This window comes from Cibotium barometz, chromosome 51, assembly GCF_041138505.1.
Source record: "Cibotium barometz isolate CiBa-2024 chromosome 51, ASM4113850v1, whole genome shotgun sequence".
In the NCBI taxonomy this organism is placed as follows: Eukaryota; Viridiplantae; Streptophyta; class Polypodiopsida; order Cyatheales; family Cibotiaceae; genus Cibotium; species Cibotium barometz.
Genome location: NC_141096.1, coordinates 32721591 through 32745774, shown reverse-complemented (window position 1 = coordinate 32745774; position 24184 = coordinate 32721591). Strand labels below are relative to the sequence as shown.

Below are 24184 nucleotides of genomic sequence, written 5' to 3'. Positions count from 1 at the left end.
AAAAAAAACCCAAAATCTAATGTTGAAATAAAAGAATGATTGATTTTTGTAATTAATAGATAGGACCTCATATATGGAAAGCCGAGTAGACGATATACCACTCTCCATTCATTCATGAAACATTGATGATGAAAGAGTGGGTTCTTGAAAGGAATGTTTTGCAAACGGTGTGGGCAAGCCATCAAAACCATGAGCACAAACAAGAAGCCTTGTTTTCCACATTCTTTATGAGTTCTTGTTGAGTTGATTTAGAGTTTCATGAGGAGCCATAGACTTGTGATTTGAAAAAGTAGCATACACAAATGGTTAGCAATCCTTGAATACACACACTAAAGATCCGCCATATCTTTAAGCACACATAATATGAAAGTGAAATACGAAAGTGATTTATTATTCCATTGTTACTAGTCCTTGATGATTATTGTCATATTTTCACATTTTTGTAAGGTTAATGGTCAACATGCAAAGAAAAGTTTAGCTTTTGAACTTATATTCTTGTCTCATTTAAAAGATGAAATATAATTAGCTAAAATTAAAGTATTTAGGATTCGAAGATTCATTTGTTCTAGCTAGCATTTGAATAAGGTGGCATCTCGTACTTGGAAATCGATTTTGTTAGCCTCTTGAGGGACTCCATTACATGGGGTGGATCATGTAAAGCACCTAATACAAATCATTATGTTTGTTCTATATGCAAAGACTAGCCTAGATTACTCAAAAGAACATGTAAGGAACACTTGAGGATTTTCCAAAGTGAAAAGTGGATTATGATTATGCTAGGTCCGGTTCTAACTTGGGTACATTAAAGGTTGCTAACTTGTTTTATGCTAAAGGTTAAAAGCCTTAATACATACATGTTATTCATGTGCACAAGAAATGCTCGCATTTTTAGATACTACTGGGCTAGTGGGCTTGAAAGCCTAACTTGTGGTCCTATTTGAGGCATTCTTTATGTTGTTCCTCGAGGGACACAGGTCACCACCGGCCTACGTGTGAACAACCCCTCCTCCATAGTCACTTCTAGAGTGTCAATTTTCACAACGACAAATATATACGACCTCTTCCTCTCGAGTCTCGGAAGGTCTCTCTCGTCACTCTCTTTCTCATAACCACGCGCGCTGATTTGTTCGTGTGGAGAAATCATAAATGCGATGGAAATGTTAGCACTAATAATTTGCGCGCATTTTGTAATCTCAATACATATTTAGCGTACGCTGTCAAATCGAATCCCGCGAACTCATGGCTTCTTCTGCAAGCTTTACCTATCAGCGTAGCCTATTCCATAAATTTTGAGTACCAACACGACTATGTTTCAATGCAATATATAGATGTCACAAAGCGATTTTTGGGAGAGAGATTGCACCCAATGCTTGTGTTAAGTATTTTTCCAAGTGATTCAAGTGTTCATGAGTCTTCAATTTATTTGTTATTGTGAGAGTATTTTGTACTTGGAGAAAGATACCTCTTTCATTGTATCATTGAACAAGAAGGCAAGGAGGAGCCAAAGGTGAAATCATCACTGTTAAAGTTTCTAGCGGGACTTCTTGGACGCTTGTTCAAAACTAATTTGGTGTAGGTATCTCTGAGGGTGGTGTGGCCGTCGTAAAGCGCAAGGTTTGTAGATCTAAAACCCTGCAGTTTTCCCCCTCGCACCCTCCACCCTCTGCAGCACCTGATTGTTTGCCATGAAATGCAGCCTCCTACAATGCCCACCACCATCATCATTTATTCACTGATCGACAAAAATCTACGCCATTCCTTTTTTCCCATACACATTTTGATCAAGCAAAGTACCTCTTGACCTCGCATTGGATGATTGCAGCTTTTGGGCATACTTGTGACCGTCGGAAAGCGCAAGCTTTGCAGATCTGCAGGGTTACAAAAGAAGCTGGGGTTTAGCAGTAAGAAATTACAGGAGAGTGAGAGGCGTCAAGGGGAGGAGGCCAGGAGGTTACCAGTCGGCAAGAGGCGAGCTAGTGAGAAGCAAGCAAGGAGCGCAACGCAGATAGAGGCCAAGAGGCGACGTTGATAATTAAAGCTTGCAGAAGAAGCCATGGCTTCACAGGATTGGATTCAGCTTAAGCTAATGTATTGAGCTTACAAAATGCGGAGGCAGGCAAAGTGCTAACGATTTATGCTAACCTAGGCGGAGCCGCGTGCGCGCCACTGATTTCTCCACACGAACAAATCAGCGCGCGTGGTTACGAGAAAGAAGCGTTCCAGACTTTTCGAGAGGTCGAGCTTCATTTCGAGAAGACGTGTTCTTATGTATAACATAAAACAACGTTGTCGAAATTGAGGACTTCTCGTTATCCTTCTAGAAGTGGGCCCTCTACTAGAATAGGGTTCTTCACACGTAGGCTCGATGGTGGCCTGTGTCCCTCTATTACTATGGGCTTGTCCCTCTATTACTATGGGCTTTATGTTGTTCCTCGAGGGACACAGGTCACCGCCGGCCTACGTGTGAACAACCCCTCCGCCATAGTAATAGAGGGTCCACTTCTAGAAAGTAATAAAGAAGAGTGTCAATTTTCACAACGACCAATATATACGACCTCTTCCTCTCGAGTCTCGGAAGGAAATGTTTGCGCGCATTTTGTAATCTCAATACATATTTAGCGTACGCTGTCAAATCGAATCCCGCGAACTCATGGTTCCTTCTGCAAGCTTCGCCTATCAGCGTAGCCTCCTGGCCTCTCTCTGCGTTGCGCTCCTTGCTTGCTCCTCATTAGCTCGCCTCTTGCCGACTGGTAAGTTCCTGCACGCCTCCTCCCCTTCAAGCCTCTCACTCTCTTGTAATTTGTTACTGCTAAACCCCAGCGTCTTTTGTAACCACGCAGATCTGCAAACCTTGCGCTTTCCGACGGTTACAAGCATGCCCAGAAGCTCCAATCATCCAATGCAAGATCAAGAGGTACTACTTTCCGTGATCAAAAGTCGATCAGTGAATAAATTTTGACATTTCATGGCAAACAATCACAAAGCAGAGGACGTGCTGGAGTCATGGGTGGAGGCTGCAAGGGAGAAAACTGCAGGGTATTATTAGGTCTACAAACCTTGCGCTTGCCAACAGACACACACACCACCCTCATAGATACGTACACCAACTAGCATACCTACATCTCTTTCAAGGCACAACTGAACACATTCTTTGATTTAAGTATGATTATCTTCGCTGTTCTCTCCTCGTTTTTTTTTTTTGGCTGCAAGAGAGTTGACTTGCACCTCTCTCTCTCCCTCTCTCTCTCAATACCCACTTAAATACACTATCAAGCCCAATGTTTATCATTGTTCGAACTCCACATTCTATTGAAAGTTTTTTTCTCCGAGTTTTAATTTTTGATTGAATGTTGTTCAGGTTTTATTTGTTTGGGTTGAGGTGCGATGGAGAATATTGCCTATATTCCAACACAATTACACCAACAGAAATCTTATAAATGTAAGATCGTTGCATCGATGGATTGTACACAATATTCTATGTGAGACAATCCATCATGTGAAGATCCATAAAGGAAATACCCCACTTGTGACAATGGATGTACTCAGCCTAATTCTATGTGAGCCAATCCATCCCATGAATCCCATCGTATATGCCTAAGGGCAAGACTCTACACTTACATTTGATTAGGTTACCATCTAAGGATATATGGATTACATCTATCTCATGGCATGCGAAAGCACCTTTCCACTTGCATTGGTTTACCATAATTATAGTGGATTACTAATTTACGCAAGCATCTAGGGGAAATCAACATTTGATTAGGTTGCCATCTAAGGATATATGGATTACATCTATCTCATGGCATGTGAAAGCACGTTTCCACTTGCATTGGTTTACCATAATTATAGTGGGTTACTAATTTACGCAAGCATCTGGGGGAAATCAACAAATGGTTTCTTCCTAAATTAACCAAAATCTTAAAATCTTTACCTTGTAAATTTGATAAGTCTGGATTGTTGAAAATTATTGGTTCTCCATCAATTGCCCAAAGTGAAGGGAGCACCTTGGTATTTAAATGATTTGTAAAAAATACAAAGATTCCTCAAAAGGTTTCAAAAGGTAATTCAACACATTTTTGGATGCAAATACATTGTCAAGCTCATCACATGGTATATGCATAACATCGATCCACCCACTGGTATGATGAGGATCTAGGAAGATGCACCCACTGGTATGATGAGGATCTAGGAAGATGCACCCCATGGGCAATGTTCCTAATTCAAAGAGGAGCCATGCCACTTGAGGCTTGGATTGGGTATGGATGGATTTAATCCATTTGGTGTAAGATCAACATCATAGAGCATAAGGCCAATCATAGTGGTAAACTTTAATCTCCCTCCTTGGAAGTCCATCAAGAAAGTTCATGTGGTGCTTACCCTTCTTATGCTCGAAAAAAAACAAGGTAAATAACATGGATGTGTACCTTGATACTTTAATTAATGAGCCTCAAATATTATGTCGTGGCATTAAAGTGCATGATGTGTCATGATTGCTTTCACAACATAGTGCAAAGGTGAAGGTAATTTTGATATAGATAATGCATGACTTTCTAGGATATAACAGGTGCTCCAATATGATTTCTATCCTACTACTCCATTTTTACAAAGGTGTAGATTCCTCTTTTGTAATGGATAACTCTCTTAAAGGATATTGAGACCTATAATTTGTGGACCATCGACTAATACATCAAGGTGAGATCATCTTAAGAAGGTCATTTATAAAAATCATCGTCGATTTCTTCTACTGTATGAGAAGTTTGTACCATCTACAAAAAGGAGTACCACCACACCCATTATGCATAGAGCCTTGGAAATTTTGTGCCATTTTTTGGAGAGGTGTCTGAGACGGTACTCAATGTTCTTTTGTCTCCCATATTTGACAAAGATCAAGATAAATCATCTTCTAGATCCGATGCAAATCTTCAAGAATATGGCATCCAAAATTTTAAAACACTTGGCAAGAAGGATACACTTGGGGAACATGAACATTTGAAGTTGGTAGGTCATTTAGAGACCACATGGCCAAGGGAGAATGAAAATGGAAAAGTTCAATTTCCCAAGGCACCTTGGAAAAAAATAGGATGTTCTTCCTTTCATACACCTACGGGTGTCGTGCATTTATTAAAGGGGGCCTTCACAAAAACAAAGAAGAATGGGTTTACACAATTGTATCATCTAAAAACACAAGTAGCATAAGATGTTATTGTGTAGGTACACTTACTTTCTATATATTAAGTTCATACACCCTTTATGTATGTTAATTTGTGCTCATATACATGTAGATTGTGAAACATTGCCTAGGCACTCTTTTACTATATAGTGCACTCTTTCCATTTACATTAACGGTTATGGGATATGAAAAATTCTACAAGGAAATCTACAAAAATGGGAGGAACGGTGAGGTAAGATTCAAGCATTGCTTTCACTTTTGGCATATGAAAGCGTTATTTGCTTCAAGCCATTTTTTGTGCTAATTGTATTATTTTTGTCTTAGGTTCATAAGTTCAATGAGTATTGATCCATCCACTATCAATGTGGTTGAAGTAATGGCAGTGGAGGCAGTGTGTATGATTGAGGACTTTCCAAGTTCTATACATGCAGTGGTATATTGAGTGGATGAGGTGGCAATATGTGGCCTTGTTCATGCTCAATGAATGTTCTTTCTTAAGAGTATCATAAAGACTGTAAAGTATTTTATTAGGAAAAGGGCAAGGCCGGAAGAAAGCATTGCAAAGGGTGGGTTGGTGTAAGAATCTCTAGTCTACCTCTCAAATTATCATATCGTAGTATCTTTCATGAGTGGATCCCAACATGCTTTGATTATAGAGCAATAAGGACAATGAGTGAATGGTATTACAAGTACCAATAGGTCCTTCCTATAAATGATATGCTCTTACATTGATGTGTCTAACTCATATATATACACACACACACACACACACATATACATATATTGTGTAAGGTCTACGATGCAATGTGGTATGAAGGAAGACATTTTCCCATGGATCATGTGGATGTAAAGACAAACAACCCAAGGTTGTGGAATTAAAGGCAAACAACCCAAGATTATGGAAACATGGAAAAGTTTGAGCAAGAGAATCGAGAAAGTTTGTGAGATACCAATATTCTCATCGATAATCTTGATCACCGATGGAAACATGGAAAATTTTGAGCAAGAGAATCAAGCAAGTGTGCGAGATACCAATATTCTCATCGGTAAGCTTGATTACTATGGAAAATTTCAAAACATCTTACAGGATTAGTAAAAAACTTTAAAATTTATATATTGGATGTCAAGTGGTTCAAGGTAGTATGTGGAGGTCTCATGTAACAATAAAAAGTCATCCAAGTGGAAAAGACACATTTGTGCAAACACATTTATGCTACAAAACATAACCATAAAAAAACTTTCAAGTGAAGATTCTACTAAGCATTATTTATGGATGTAGTTTCAAAGGAAGGCTTTTTTAATACCTCTTGAATGCACATGATACCTTGGGTTTTCTAGTAGTGCACATGATACCTTGGGTTTTCTAGTAGTGCACCCCCCAAGCACCAAGTGTGAGGTGGCATGCAAAGGTGGCAAGAAGATGTGACATTAATGATGGCTAGAATAATGAGGTGGGAAGTCAACTAGGTTGACCATTTTGACAGGGAGGGTGGAGGTGGCAAGGTGATGTGGCATGGTGCTTATGTGGATTCTTTCGAAGCTGATGTGGACATAAAGTGGCATGCACATATAAGATTTGTGCCTACCCAAGCCTCACACATGGCATGATATCTAGGCTTTGCACATATAAGATTTGTGCCTACCCAAGCCTCACACATGGCATGATATCTAGGCTTTGCACATTACCAAGCCTAGATTCCCAAGCCTCACACATGGCATGATATCTAGGCTTTGCACATTACCAAGCCTAGATTCCCAAACCTAACTAAGATTGGTTTTAGACTGGAAAAGGGGAGAGTGGACACAATATGGGAATTTTCACATGGGACGACTAAAAATGGACCTTCCTATACTCAAATTAAGCAAAAAATAAATAAATAAATTCACGGGAACAAGTATATTGATCCCTAGAGTTTTTAGATTGAAAGATTCAATATTTGATTTTCTAGAATTAAATTTCAATTGATTTAATGGGCCTCTGATTGTCATAACAAATTTTACAAAGTAGATCTACAAAAACCCAACCGTTAGATTTATAACTTTACCTTAGATCCACATTCTACTAATTGTCCCCAATCTAATCATCACTAGATCCATAAAAATTGAGCATTTTAAATGGTAGATGTGGTGGGAGGACAAAATAGTATGTTTTTAAACAATTCTAATGTATTTTAAATAATATAGAAAATAGTAGAACACCAAAAAATACTCGATGAATCAAGTTAAGCTCTACGTTATGTGAATTTGTGATATGCAAAGTGGGAATATCATATAAGTAATAATGTAAAAGTTATAGGCAATTACTCACATTTAGTGTAACTGTCCAAATCTTTGATAAGGCCTGTATACAATTTTGGTTTCCAAAGAAATTTCCAAAGAAAAGGTGCATTGCAATTATTGGATATTCGATCAGATTATAGTTTTAGTTTCCCAAATTTGCATATGATGTTTCATTAGAAGACCTTGAAGTGAAACTCCTTGTGGCTAACTACTAGGAGAGATTGGCTATTCTTCTTGAAAAATTATCTATTTTTAGGCTAAGGGCGCCCGCTAAACGAAACTAGATAACCTCATCTTGCAACCACCCAGTGGTGGAAGTGGAGGGGGGATGGGTGTCCACTGCATTTGATGAGACTTGCTGGCTGAAAGATTGGGCTTGGTTTAATAGAGTCAAACTAGATAAAGGGGTAACCAAAACTCTGGGGATGAGGAGCTGAGCAGGAGTGAAGTGAATGTGAGGTACTGTAATAAAATCTGGAGGGTGTAGTGAGATTCTGGTATTTGGATGAGGAAATGGAAGATGATATGGGAGATGCATATTCCTATGATGAAAGACTAGATCTTCTTATGGAGGGTGTGTATGTGGGGCTTACCTCTATTGGGTATAAACTACTACAGTGCACAAGGTTATTTTATGTGTGCAAGTGTGTACAAGACTATTTTATATGCAAAGTTGTAGCCTATCATGTGGCTAAATTATTTTATGTGCGAATGTGCACAATGTTATTTTATGTGCAAGTATGAACAAGATTATTTTATGTGTGAGGCCCATTAGTATTTATCATTGGGCAAAAGGTTTTGTCATGTATAAACTTTAGAAACCTTTGACAAGGTTATTTATATGTAAAGCAAATCCCCAAAAGTGAAAAAGGTACTATCATTGGCTCCAAGGGCAAAAAATATGAGTATGACATAAATACTACATGTGGGAGAAGGAGCCACACAAGTAGGGAGAGAGATTGCACCCAATGCTTGTGGCTTGTGTGGTAAATTATTTTTTCAAGTGATTCAAGTGTTCATGAGTCATCTTCAAAACTTGGTGTAGGTATCTCTAAGGGTAGATATCTCGGAGGTATCTCTGAGGGTAGATATCTCGGAGGTAGATATCTCGGAGGTATCTCTGAGGGTGGTGTGTCCATCGGAAAGGGCAAGGTTTGTAGATCTAAAACCCTGCAGAAGAAGCCATGGCTTCTCAAGATTCGATTCAGCTTAAGCTAATGTATTGAGCTTACAAAATGCGGAGGCTAACGATTTATGCGAAGCCGCGTGCGTGCCACCTGATTTCTCCACAACAGAAATCAGCACGCGTGGTTATGAGAAAGAAGCGTTCCAGACCTTTCGAGAGGTCGAGCTTCATTTCGAGAAGACGCATTATATAGTTTGTTATTGTCAAAATTGAGTATTTCTCATTATCCTTCTAGAAGTGGACCCTCTATTAGTATGGGGTTCTTCACACGTAGGCTCGGTGGTGCCTCAGTCCCTCTATTACTATGGGGTTGTTCACACATAGGCCGGTGGTGTCCAAAGTCCCTTGAGGAACAACATAAGGGATGTCTCAAATAGACCATGTGTACTACTGTCTAAAAATGTGAGCAGTCTTGTGCGCATGAATAACATGTATGTATTAAGGGTTTCAGCCTCTAGGATCCTAGTGTATATACTACTATAATTTAATGTACCCCTATTAAGGGTTAAATGAGGGAATAAGAAAAATTAATGAATACACACCAAGTTAGAGCATAATCAGAGCCCACTTTTAAGTTTGGAAAATCCTTAAATTTTTTTGAGTAATCTAGGCTAGTCTTTACATGAATAATGCAAATAGAACCAACATAATGATTTTTATTGGGTGCTATTGGGGTTTTACCCCCCTTTCATAGCCATTCGTGCAAACAAATTTTTCATTCGGGTAGTGGAAAATTCACGATCACGGCCTATAAATTTACAACCTGCATAGTGTTTGTGTTTTCCCTAAGAGCAGTTCCACTAGGTGATAATTTTTATAGATGACCTTCTTAAGATGATCCGGCCTTGGTGTAATGTGTGATGGTCTGCAAATTGCAAGCATTATGCCTAGAGGTTGTGAGACCTACTTAATATCTTGAGAGAGCTATCACAAAATAGAAATCTATACCTTTGTAAAAATGGAGTAGGATAGAAAGCATACTAGAGAACTCGATATATCCTCTTATTCACTTTGACACCACAACATAATTTTTGAAGATCATCAATTAAAGTCTCCAGGTACACATGCATGTTCTTTACCTTGTTGTTTTGGTCGGGTATAAGAAGAGAACCATGACTAGCCATATGCTCCATGATGTTGATCTTACACCAAATGGATTAAATCCATCCACAAGCCTCAAGTAACATGTCTCCTCTTTGAATTAGGATCATTGCCCATTCTGGGGAATCCACCTAGATCCTTATCATACTAGTGGGTGGATCGATGTTATGCATACCATGTGATGATCTTGGCAATAGATTTGCATACAAACATGTGTTGAATGTATGCAATGAGGGAAAATTACCTCAAAACCTTTTGAGGAATCTTTGTACCTTTTGTAAATCATTTCGATACCAAGGTGCTCCTTGCACTTTGGGGGTAATTGATGGACGCCTTTAATCATGTGTAAAAATACATTATTTTTCATCCAATGCATCAGAATTGCTCCTGGAGGGATGGGGAAGCTGTGCCAGAACAATACAAATTTGGGCTCTACAGCAGCGATGCAGGCTCAAAATTCGCACTGTTCTAGTACTATTCCCCCAAGCCCCCATGGCCATTTCTAATGCATTTACAAAGAAATTGATGGTACAAGCTAGAAAAAACAATGATATACTTGATGAAAATAAGTTTGCAAAAACTGTATTGTATTCATAATAAGAAGTGATACATCATCTTCACAAAAGCTTTCTTACAATATTGAGCTTCCTTCTCTTGTTATCGAGCAGAGTGTGCTCAAGGAGTGATTGTGCTATTTCTTGAGGATCCTATGTGCCTATGCTTTTGGCTATACCTATACAAGCAAGAAGCTTACCCCTAAATCCAGAACCAAAAACATCAAAGGTAAGGGAATTTTTAATCAAAAAACACTATATTCGTGAGTTTGGGAATTTTCCAACTCCCATTTTTTGAATACTAAAAAGGTGGGACCTGGATAACATGCCTATAAGTTTTTCAAAACCATATCATGTGACCTATTGTTGGAAAGCGCTTGGAAAATGGAATCTAGTGAGATATAGAGCGCTCACTAGATTCCATTTGGAAAGCACTTGGAAAATGGAATCTAGTGAGCTATAGAGCGCTCAATTTGGAGTAACAGTGTTCAAGTTATGATTAATCCAAAGATTTGACCACATGTCCCAAACTTATGGGAAATTCCCATATTCCCCAATATAGTGTTAAAATTATACATTTGGTGCTCTACGCCATAGAGGCTACGCAGAGCACCTTAGAGAGGGCTTTCAAAAAGAAGAGAGTGAAGGCAGATTGAGGGGTGTAGTCCCTGTGGATGATGATGGTGATGCCATCCACAGGAAGCTGACCAAGATAGTGCACCAACGCAGCATCATGTTCATGGACCTTGGCCTGACCTCTACTCCCTCCGCCTCTCCCAGCAAATGCGTCAATTTCAACCACCCTCTACAATCAAAGGAAAATTCAAAATATTTTCCTATACATAATTACAAATGTTTTTAAGTTGTAAAAGGTTAATTATTACCTCTTGCTCAATGTCTTCTTTTGCCAAAGTGCTGGTGGGGGCAGAGAGGCCAATCAAGGACTTACCCTCATCCTTTTTAGGTGCTTTGGTCTCCTCCATCACTCCAGCAACAACAAGGGTATCCTTTTCAGCCTCTAGCTTGTTTTGTAAGGTTGTGAATTCCTCCTCTGGAACTAGGGCTTGCTCTGCGGTCTCATCCACACTATCCTTGACCAAAGCAACTGTCTCGCGATAGATTCTCCAATGGGTAATATGGCACTATCTAGGTGAGGACCGAGGTTCGACGTATCAAGGTCCCACCTCACATCGCATGCATATAATGCCCAAGCATTCATCCATTCTAAAGTCAGATGCCTTTTCAAGGTCATGAAGAAATAAGTATTCTTCACCTTCCACCACAATGGTGCTCAAGAGATTGATCTCAAGCTCTCGTAGCACCCTGCTCTCCTCGTGTGGGGAAGATGGCCCCGCATCTTCCACTACAGCTGTAGATTGTGCACCCTTTAGAAAATGCTCTAATGCAAGCTGCTCTTCCATATTAGCACTCGTACCTAGTGCCTTCCCTTGTCATCCCTCAAATACCCTGCCAACTACAATGCAGGCATCTCTACCTCCTCATCGACGCTAATGATTGAGGAATGCAAAAGTGGTGAGTGGATGTAGAGCGGGCATATTGTTGAATGTACTTAAGGAGCTCAATAGGCACCCATCGATCATTGGGGAAATGGAGAAAGGAGATGGAGTGGGGAGCCAAGAATTGCTCCATGTATGCAATCTACGTCTCATAATGTTGGGACGCAAGGGAGAGCAACTTTTCAAAGTCGACTTCACAACATAACATGGCAAAGGGTGGTGCAGAGGAACTCACAAAAGTTGTCAAAGTGGGTAGCCATGTGTGAATGCAAAGAGATAGTGTGAGCTCGTGCTTGGTTTCAATCGCGTCGTGAAAATGAGAAAGAAGGCACCTTTGGCCTATTTATAGTTAAAATTTAAAGTTTGGCCTTCTCACACTAGACCACTAGACAAAAAAATCATAGTTTGCAAAAATATTAAGATTTCAATTAAATAGAGGGGTTAAAAAAGAGCCTAATATAAAATTACAAGCATGACATCTAATCTAAAATTGTTATAATGTCTTCATTTTTTGCCTCTTGTGACATTTACTTCATGTTGATCTCCATCTCCTTGTTGACTTGAAAGCTCGTCATTGCCTTTACCTCGATCCTGAAACTCTTGTCCCTCACGTGCATCAGAACAGAGGCTATTTTCCCATATACCCAGTTCATCTTCAAGCTCTTCCACATGCCTACTATGTGTTGGTAGGGCTATGCACCTCAACTGACACTGGACCACTCAAATAACAAGCTCTTCCCACCACTGCTGACCACCGCTGGTGGACAGCTCTCTGACTATTAGATGTAAGTCAAAATCTCTTCCCCCCTCAAGACTAGAGAAGCTAAAGCCAACCATCTGCTTCTTCAGCTGACTGTTGTGATATTCAACTGATTCACACAGCTGAGACTAAGAACCAGTTCTCTCATCATCTGACTAACACACATAGGGATTCTACCATATCAAGAACTCAATCAAACAACACACTATCCACAATTAGAACATTAAAGCAAAAGACTTTGTATTTATACATAGTAGATAAAGTCCAAACTCTCAGATTTATTTAGATATACTAAACATGATTATCCCAATAGCCCTAGAAATTGGGCTCCAACATATCAAAAAAGAACATAAAAAGCTCTTGGATTCCCCTCAGGAAGATCTCCACCCCGCGACAACACTTCACAACATAGGCTTCAACAGCTTTAGTTGGAGAAGAAAATGAACTGGGTCAAGTATCTAACAGAGAAGATGCTCTAAGAACCCTAGGACACACCCCTTGGCCAATTCTCTAATCTCCAGCTCTCTCTACTCTAATCCACAAGCAACTCTTCTCACACGACACTATCTTTTCTCTACAAACTTAAAAAAAGGATAAGAACTTTATCCTGTAACTTCATCAAATTGACAATCCTCAAGAGACCACTCAATTGCAGACTCCGGCTCTCCTCTCTCTATGGAACCTCGAGCTGCACCTCAATATGGAGAGTCCGTGAAAATGATCCAACTCTCATTCTTGAACAGTCTGTCGCCTCCTCAATCTCTTCTAGCAACCTACATCACCTGCTTCACTTGGATTGCCACATGCGCCTTCTATTTTTATTTGTGCACATGCTCTTTTACGGTTGTCTACCACGCATTGTCTTTTGCAACATGGATCTACCACGCATCATCATATGTACATTATTCCCATCTACACACCATGTATTGGATGGACTTGGGCTTCACCTCACAACTTCCATGATAGTTCTTAATGAAGAATTCACAATAGATTATGATACAAATGCCACCCATGTATTGGAGCTACCAAATAATATAGATGGTGGCAAGCCAATGCACAATATACTTTCTAGCCAACTAGTGGAGTCAAACAATAATGTGGTAGTTTCCTCACCATTAGAGTTGAATGACACTCAATTTCCTAGCATATCCACTACAAATCTCAAAAAATTTGGGGTAGGAGCAGATGATGCAGCTAACTAGCCTTTTGGAGTCTAACAAAAATGCTAACAATAAGCCAATGGATTTTGAAGACAATGTGATCTCTAGATTGTCTAATGAGTCAAAAGCGAGTTTTGTGGTAAGTTGTGCTTGATCTCTAATGAGTCAAAAGGGAGTTTTGTGGTAAGTTGTTCAGATGAATTAATGGGGCAAGCATCAAGCATACTCAAGAAGACAAGTGTTCCACTAGTGACAAGCCAATGCTAACAATCATAATTAACTTATGTGGATTACTTCTAAAGCATTGGCGAAAATTTAAGAAGCATCTAAGCCTAAAGTGTGGCCATGAATGTCTTGTTCTTTGACCTGGATGCATGGATTTCTTAAAGCCATTATTAGACAATTTTAATCTAGGAATTTGGTCAAATGCTACAAATGATGATAGTGTGGTGGATATCATAAACACTTTAGAGAAGGAGGCAAGTGGAAAATTTTCATTTTTTTATGATTTAGGGACAAGGTGCATGCCGAGCATGTGAAAAAAGGAAACTATGTCGCCCAAGAAATCCAGGTTCAAAGCCTTGTTTAAACCATTGGGGCCATTGCCTCAAAGACTTTTGGATGTGATGAAAAAATTGTCCTTATTTATGACACTCTATAATACAAGGGATGTGTTAACCCTACATCTAATTTTATATTTCGACCTTGTTTTAGTATTGATGATGATGATGATGTTCTCATGGGAGGGTTGCTACCATACTTGGTTAAACTTGGTTATGCTTGTGATGTGTGCATTGTGATAAGCTCTTTCCATTATGGACAAAGACTAGTGTTGGAAGATCATCACTTTTACAAGTTGGTTGAAGTGGTTGAGAGTGGGAGGAAGAAAGTAAAGTTTGGTCAGATAAACTCTATAACACAAGAAAGTTTCTCCCACATGTACGAGATGTCAGTAGAGCCAAGGGTATTGGTTCTAGCACTTCAAGTGTGTTCTCGACTTGAAGTCAAGATCGTCATTCAAAGACAATTTTAAAGCATGAAAAAATAAGTCTATTAAAGAGTGCTCCATCCATGTAAAAAATGAGTGGAGTACAAGCCATAATGCTTGCACAAAAGTTAGGCTTCAAAGGTCTATTGATCAAGCCTCATGAAGCCAAGAGCTTTTTGAAACAACTAAGCAAGCAATATGGTCTCAACTAGTTTGATAATGAGCTTGGGACATATTTGTTTGGTGATTATGAATTTCTTGGAAACCACAAATGTTCTTCCTTTGTTATGGCAATTACCCATTTGTACTAACAAGATTTATGAAGTATAATCTTGTGTCTTTTCTAATTGTATGTTTTTTATTATTTGAGTGGCTCTAATCTTCTCATGTTGTTCTTGCTTTGAGAGAATGGAAGAACCTTCCTTTTTATGATGGAGTGTGTTTGTGTCTTGGTAGATATAGTATGAGTTATCAATTTTAATGTCTCAAAACTTATTATGTCTTGCTTGTTGTTGGTGAGTGTATACTTGTTTGCATTATTGATAAGAGTTCTTTGATGTACTTTTTTTTGTTGATCGGTTATGTGTGTTCTTTTTCATACTTAGGAGGAGGTTTTTCAAATCTTAAGTGTTGCCACCCATCCAATATATTTTTATTATAGTGGCATTATTCATTAGGGCCAAAATTGCTACCACTACCATCCATGAACCAAAAGACATCTCTCATTTTGGGATTGGATAGCATACTTACAACATCAGTGGAGATGCAACATGGTGATGTGATACTGACATGGGCTCATAGTATGCATGTTGTCAACGTGGATGAAAACGTACACCATGTAGTGCAACCTGATGCTAAAGTTTTCTTAGACTTTTTCTTTATAGTGGTTTGAGGTGTGCATATGGAGTAGCTATAGGATAGTGAAGGCTTGTTGCATTATTGAGTTGTGCTTTCCAAACCATCACAAGAGCTCTGGGTTTTTTGCATATGGGTGTGATGTCTCTTAAAAGCCAATCTCTCCTCAAAAGTGCCTAATACAAATCATTATGTTGTTTCTATTTGCATTATTCATGCAAAGACTAGCCAAAAGAACATTAAAAAGATTTTCCAAACTTAAAAGTGGGCTAAGATTATGCTAGGTTTGGTTCTACTCGGTCTATATTCATTAAATTTTTTTAAATTCCCTTTTATTTAAACCCTCAATAGGGGTACATTAAATTATAGTAGTCTATACGCCAGGCTCCTAACTTGTTTTATGATAAAGGTTGAAACCCTTAATACATACATGTTATTTATGTGCACAAGAAATGCTCACATTTTTAGCCACTGGTGGGCTTGAAACCCTAACAGGTGGTCCTATTTTAGGCATCCCTTATGTTGTTCCTCGAGGGATTCAGGCCACCACTAAGTGTGAACGACCCCATAGTAATAGAGGGTCTACTTCTAGAAGGGTAATGAGAAGCCTGTAAATTTTCACAAGTGACAAAATATATATATAATAATAATAATAATGCGTTGTTGTATGTGTTATACATAAGAACACGTCTTCTTCTCGACCGACCCTTCGAAGGCAACCCACCTGGGTGCAAGTCTCTCCGTCGATTAGGTGTATAACCCTCTAAGTCGACGTTAAGGGACTCCGTCTCCATCTCTCTCTTATCACGCGTGCTGATTTGTTCGTGTGGAGAAATCAGTGGCGCTTAAGAGGCTCCGCCTAGGCTATAGCATGAATGCGATACTTTGCCTGCCTCCCCATTTTGTAAGCTCAATACATATTTAGCTTACGCTGATCAAGCGACTCCCGCGAACTCATGGCTTCTTCTGCAAGCTTTAGCCTCTTAGCCTCTGATCTCTGCGTTGCGCTCCTTGCTTGCTCCTCACTAGCTCGCCTCTTGCCGACTGGTAACTTCCTGCCCTTGCAGACTCTCACTCTCTTGTAATTTCTTACTGCTCAACCCCAGCTTCTTTTGTAACCATGCAGATCTGCAAACCTTGCGCTATCCAATGCGAGATCAAGAGGTACGTTGCTTGATGAAAATTTGCATGGGAAAAAAAATTTGCCGTAGAGTTTGGTCAATTGATGATGATGGTGGTGGGCATTGTAGGAGGCTGCATTTCATGGCAAACAATCACAAAGGAGAGGTAGTGTAGGGTGCAAGGGAGAAAACTGCAGGAGGGTATTAGATATACAAACCTTGCGCTTTCCCACGGACACACCACCCTCATAGATACCTACACCACCCTCATAGATACCTACACCAACTCTTTCACCTTTTCCTCGTCCTTCTCCATGATACCTTCCACACCTACAACTTGCTCAGTTCTATACATATAAATGTGCAAATTGACCACCTACTTGCGCTAAATTCGTGGTGAAAAACTCAATTATTCAAAATACAGATGTGGGCTTCTAAACATATAAATGTGCCAATTCACCACCTACTTGCATTAAATTCATGAATTTTTCAAAATATAGATATGGAATGATTGGCTCCCCATGTCAAAGCCCATGTCCCTACAATATGTGGCTCCCCATATCAAAGCCCATGTCCCTATACAATGTGTAGGAATTGGGGGCTAAATCATAAATGTTGTATGAGACTTGATGTATGAGAGTTGAACGTAAGGGGATTTTCACTTTCATGGAGTTTTTATTAAGAAAAGAGGGAGAAAACATAGTACATAAGAAATGCTTTTCAATCCTCAAATTGAAGAGGTGCCTTTAAAATACCAAAATCTATGAAAATGAAGGATGGTTTGGTGTGGTGGTGGTTGCAGGTGGGGGGTGGGGAGTCTACCTAAAATCTTGTAAAACAGCCCAAGAATTCAATAAAAAAGTTTTTTTTTCATGGAGGTATAAGAAATATACAAGCACAATGGGAGGTAGCAATTTGATAATAAATACATTTAATTTATGGAATATCTTTGTAAAATGTTAATTAAAAAAAAGGGAGGTTTATAAATAACCCTTCACATGCAAGGTTCCCATATTACAACATGTCTTGAACCACTCATATTTGTATGTGAATATTTTTTTTTGAGATCTTTGTGCTTGTATGTGTGTGGTTTTCATGCCGCCATCAATAGCTAGCACGTTTTGAACCCAGCACCTCATGCATGAGACTTTAACACCGTACCGTGCTAGGCTGTGTTATTTATATGTGAATTATTTTATCAGTATGTCATTATTATGTATACTTCAACAAAAAAGATTATTAGAATACTGATTCCTTGCTTGAGTTCAACCTAAATTTACCTCAATCTATGATTAGTGTGTTAATCACATATTGATTCCTTGCTTGAGTTCAACCTAAATTTACCTCAATCTATGATTAGTGTGTTAATCACATATTGATTCCTTTCTTGAGGTTAGCTTAAATATACGTGATTAGTGTGATAATCACATAATATATGAAGAGTTATGAGTCTAGAACTCAACATGAAAATTGGTGTCACTTGGGCCTCAAGTTTTTAGTCATAACCTATTGAACTCGTTACTTCTCCTTACTTCCTTATGAATGCAATCTTGGGACTTGGATGGATATCATCAATTGAAATAATTAGGTTTAATTCTAATGATTGATTTGCATTGACAAGTATACACAAGCCTCTAATTTTCTTCAAAATTAAAGAAAATCGAGGATTTTAATGAAATTAAAGATTTTCATCAACTTTTTCTTAATTTATCAAATTTACATCCCTAATTTTCATTAAAGAAAAGTTGATGAAATTAAAGATTTTTGTCAACTTTTCCTTAATCCAACCCTAATCCTTCTTAACATGAATTAACCTAAATCAAGGAAAAACCCTAATTATGAGGGCCTTGGCAGACACCCTTGTATGATCAAATCCTCCTAATCATTCTCTAATTCCCTAATTTGTACCTAATTTTCCTTTAATCATGGTTAAAAATGTGCAACTCATATTAAGCTCAAGCATCTTTGGAGGATTGGGGCTAATTTCCCAACCTTTCTAATTTTAGTTCATTTCATTGATAGGATTGGGACCCCTTAGCCATTAGCCAAAAAGGTCCCTCATCTCTCAATTGTGATTAGTTGACCTAATCTTAGATATTTTCACTAATCTTATTACTAATTATAATAAAGGTCCCTCATCTCTCAGATATTAGCCAAAAAAGGTCCCTCATCTCTTAATTGTGATTAGTTTACCTAATCTAAGATATTTTCACTAATCTCATTATTAATTATAATTAAGAGAAAATTCAGCACACAAAGATTTGATCAACAATTGATGCTTGAAAATGGTACCTACCCCTTCATTTGAGCTTGGAGATGGTTGAAAAATGGCTAGTAGTACCCTTGACTGTGGAAGCCCCTTTCTTAAAAAAAGCTCATGTGTGGGTAGATGTAGCTATATAAGGATAAGGGGGTCTTGCTCTAAGACTCGTGCTTTTTTAAATGAAAATTGCATAGAAAAGCTCATGTGTGACTAGATGTAGCTATATAAGGATAAGGTGTGAGATTGGGCCATGATAGCAGGTCTTGCCAAGTATGGGGAAGGTGGAGAGGGAACCTTCACGACACAAGCTTTTTATTTTGTGTACTTTAGCCTTTGTAAAAATAACCTTGAGGCAACCTTAGCTAGTGGAACACCCCTAAATGTTTTTGAGGAATGATCAGGGTCTGAATACTATCTCAGATGCTTACATTTTTCTGGTTTAAACCTTAATATTTTAATTGAAAATCCTAATTTTTATTATTTTAAAATTTTAACCTACCAAAAATCATTAAATTTCCTTTTTTGGTGGGGTTCCCCATTTAGATTGAGGATGAAACGAGTTTTTACATCACTCAATTCAGAGTCAAAATGACCTTTTCAACTGCCTTGACTTGTTTACAATTTTTTTGCAAAAAAAAAACCGCAACTATTGAAAAGTGGTCCAAATGGAGTCCAAATTGACTTCTAAACATATGTAAGGGGTTTATAGGCTTAGGAGAAATTTTCTAAGCAAAGAGAAAAAAAAATCAAAGCCAAACTTTCTCTCTCTGGGGCTATTTTCTCTCTAGAATTTTAGTAATGAAAACTATTATTTATCAATAATTTTATAAACCTAAATTGAGCCTAACAGAGGAAGGATCTCTAGAGGGGGTCACTCGTAAATATATAACTATAGCACATGGGTTCAACAAAAGGGATTTTTTAAATCCCTTTTTTACACAGTTTTTACATCTCAAAGGGTACCATTTAAAGGGGGTATTCACAGGTTGAATAGAAAAAGGGTACGTGTTATTCATGAAAATTTTACAAATAAGGATTTTTTTAAATAGTCCTTGAACGCACGTGATATAGAGGGTTTACTTATAGTGAACCCCCCGAGAAGGATCTTAGCATTAATCAATTTTGATTTGTTTGGGAAGTCTCTTGGTTCCTGTTCATGATTTCAATGCTTCTTTACTTCATCTCAGCCTGCTCCTGCTATTTTTTCTTTCATCCTAGGCTTTTGGCCCAGTGAAGGTTCAGGTATCTTTCCTAGAGAGTACAAGTAGGTATCTTTCCTAGAGGGTACAAGCAGTGCTAGCAAAAAACATTTTTCCTAACCAGTGAAAAAACCTACATGACATAATCTTAACTGGGATTTTGAATATCCTACCATTTTAAAAAGACACTCAAATATTACAACCGATTTTTCAAAGAAATAAAATTTGAGCTTTTTTATAAATCATCAATGTTAAGGATGATGGCGTGAAAGACTCACTTGATATAAGATCTTCAATTTGCAATGCCATAGCCATTCTCTTTAGAGATAGAAGCATGCATACCCTCGCTACCACACCATAGAGGTAGGTATTCCCATTCTCTTTTTTATATCCACAACCGCTAATGAGTGCCTAACCAATTTTTCATAATCTACATGTATATGAGCATAAAATAATATACATAAAGGGTGTTATGCTGATCATGTGTTTTTAGATCATACAAATGTATAAACCCATTCTTCTTTGTTTTTGTGAAGGCCCCCTTTAATGAATGCGTGACAGCTATAGGTGTATAAAAGGAAGCACACCCCATTTTTTCCAAGGTGCCTTGGGAAATTTAACTTTTTTATTTTCATTCTCTGTCAGCCATGTGATCTCTAAATGACCTATTGACTTTAACTCTTCTTGTGCCCCAAGAATATCCTTCTTGCCAAGTGGTCCCAAATGTTGGATGCCGTATTCTTGAAGATATGCGTTGGATCTAGAAGATGATTTATCTTGATCCTTGCCCAATATGGGAGGCGAAGAAAGATTGAGTACCTTATCATTCTTGGTGGTGGCTTCTCAAACACTTCTCTCCAAAACATGGCACAAACTTTCGCAATTCTCTATGCATAGTGGATGTGGTGGTACTCATTTTTGTAGATGGTACAAACTTCTCATGAGGTAGAAGAAATTGGTGATGATTTTTATAGATGACCTTCTTAAGATGATCTAGCCTTGATGTAACACGTGATGGTCCACAAATTGTGGGCATTATGCCTAAACTTGTGAGACCTATTTAATATCATGAGAGAGCTATTGCAAAAGAAGAATTTGTGCCTTTGTAAAAATGGAGAAATAGGATAGAAATCATACTGGATCACTCGCTATATCCTCTCAAGCACTTTGATGCCACGACATAATATTTGAAGCTCATCAGTTAAAGTCTCAAGGTACACATCCACATTCTTCACCTTGTTTTTTTGGTCGCAGATAAGAAGGACAAGCATCACATGAACTTTCTTGATGGAATTTCAAGGAGAAAGATTAAAGTTCACCACTACGACCATGGCCACCAAGAAGACTATCTTGTACACTATAAGAATGATAATATATCATAAATCTACTTTTCTATTGAAGTAGAAATAATCACATATTGATTAAATTATTCACATAAATAAGAGTGGTTAAGACATATTGCTAAAAGGCTAGCATATAGAAAAGTAAAGTCCATGAAAGGAAGAATACACTAAGGGCATACATTAAGGGGTTTTGCAATATGGGAACCTTGTGTGTGAAGGGTTATTTGTAAACCTCCTTTTTTAAAATTAATATTTTATAAAGATATTTCATAAATTAAAAGACCATAGTAGAGAGTTTGGGAAAATCCTAATTCCCATTTTGCAAGATAAAAAATTGGGGGCATGGTGAACCCTTTTAAGATTTTGTCAAAACCCCCTCATGTGACATGTCATTGGAAAGCTCTTGAAGAGCAGTTTCTAAATCCTCATTCTCTCGCAAATTTGGAATTTGTATGCTCAAGATATACCAAAAAGTAGATTGAAAAGAAAATTTTAAAAGTAATGGGATTCTCCCAAATTCCCCAATAGGGCCTTTTAAGGCTTTAAAATGTATTTTTTTTCAAATTGCTACCTCCCATTGTGCTTTTATATTTTTTATACCTCCATGGAAAAAAAGAAATAAAACTTTTCTATTGAATTCTTGGGCTATTTTACATGATTTTAGGTAGACCCCACTGACAACCACCACCACTAAACCATCCTTCATGGCTATTTTACATGATTTTAGGTAGACCCCACTGACAACCACCACCACTAAACCATCCTTCATTTCTTATAGATTTTGGCATTTTAAAGGGATCTCTTCAATTTGAGGATCGAAAAGCCTTTCTTATGTATGTTTTCATGAAAGTGAAAATCACCCAATATCCCCTTATGTTTAACTCTCATAAAACTTTTATGATTTAGTCCCCTAATACTTGCACACTATAGGGAGATGGGCCTAACATGGGGAGCCAAGCATTCCACATCTATATTTTGAAAAATTGAGTTTTTCACCACAAATTTAATGTAAACAAACATTTATAAGCTTTTAAATCCACATCTATATTTTGAATAATCAAGTTTTTCACCACACGAATTTAATGTAAGTAGGTGGTGAATTTGCAATTTATATGTTTAGAACCGCGAAAGTTGTAGGTGTTGAGAAGATGTACATTTTAATGACTAAAACTATGCTATAAATGAGGCTAAAGAAACCTTTCATCATAGTTTCAATTTAGAATTCCTTTGTGATGGAAATACTTAAAAGTGACTACCATTTATTAATGATGATGTGCTACAAAATAACAAATGTTTGTGGGAGGTGGAACATTTTACCAAGTACTCCCTAGTCTTAATGAGTGGCTGGAATAATAGGTGGTGGCTAAGGGTCTTTGCAAATCTGCATGGTTACAAAATAATCTAGGGTTTATCAGTAAGAAATTACAAAAGAGTGAGAGGCTTCAAGGGGAGGAAGCTAGAGAGCTAGTGAGGAGCAAGCAAGGAGTGCAATGCAGAGAGAGGCCAAGAGGCTACGTTATGCCACTGATTTCTCCACACAAACAAATCACCATGAGTGGTTATGAGAAAGAGAGAGAAAGAAGCATTCTAGAGAAGACACATCTCACTTCTTCTAGAAGTGAACACTCTATTACTTCTCACTTCTTCTAGAAGTGTACCCTCTATTACTATGCGGTTGTTCACACATAGGCCATTGGTGGCCTGAGTCCCTTGAGGAACAACATAAGGGATGCCTCAAATAGGACCACATGTTAGGGTTTCAAGGCAACTAGAGTCTGAAAAATGCGAGCATTTCTTGTGCACATGAATAACATGTATGTATTAAGGGTTTCAACCTTTATCATTAAACAAGCAAGGACCCTAGCATATATACTACTATAATTTAATGTACCCGTATTGAGGGTTAAACGAGAGGGAATTTAAAAAAATTTAATGAATACAGACCAAGTTAGAACCAGACCTAGCATAATCATAGCCCACTTTTAAGTTTGAAAAATCCTTAAATGTCCTTTTGAATAATCTAGGCTATTCTTTGCATATAGAACCAACATAATGATTTGTATTGGTCGCTTTCCATGAGCCACCCCATGCAATGGAGCCCCTAAGGCTAGCCAAATCGATTTCCAAGTAGTAGATGCAACCTTATTTAAATGCTATCTACAACAAATGAATCTTTTAATACTTTAAATTCAACGTCTACTTATATTTCACCTTTTAATATAAGTTCAAAAGCTAACCATTTCTTTGCATGTTGACCCCCATTAACCTTGAAAATTTGTGAAAATATACCAATAATCATCAAGGAATAGTAACAATGGAATAATAAATCACTTTCATATTTCATTTTCATATTATGTGTACTTAAAGATATGATGAATCTTTAAGTGTGTGTATTCAAGGATGGCTAACCATTTGTGTATGCTACTTTTTCAAATCACAAGTCTATGGCTTCTCATGAAAATCTAAATCAACTCAACAAGAACTCAATGTAAAGAATGAGGAAAACAAGCCTTCTTGTTTGTGCTCATGGTTTCTAGGAGCATTATTGGCTTACCTACACCATTTGCAAAATATTCCTTTCAAGGACCCCCTCTTTCATCATCAATGTTTCATGAATGAATCCATTTCCCTACAAGAGGTTATGGATTCCTTTCCCTATATGAGGTCATATCTATAAATTTAAAAAA

At 37.9% G+C, this 24184-nt stretch overlaps 1 protein-coding gene across 1 annotated transcript; it reads right to left on the bottom strand.

Moving 5' to 3' along the window:
* Positions 1-1392: 1392 nt before the first annotated feature.
* On the bottom strand, positions 1393-2124 carry LOC147609549 (uncharacterized). The gene is made up of 3 exons (XM_086787914.1): positions 1956-2124; positions 1795-1868; positions 1393-1700 (listed from the first exon to the last, which is right to left on the bottom strand). The coding sequence occupies exons 1-3, from the start codon at positions 2053-2055 to the stop codon at positions 1563-1565; spliced, it is 312 nt and encodes a 103-aa protein (XP_086644040.1). The 5' UTR covers positions 2056-2124; the 3' UTR covers positions 1393-1562.
* Between the last annotated feature and the right edge of the window lie 22060 nt (positions 2125-24184).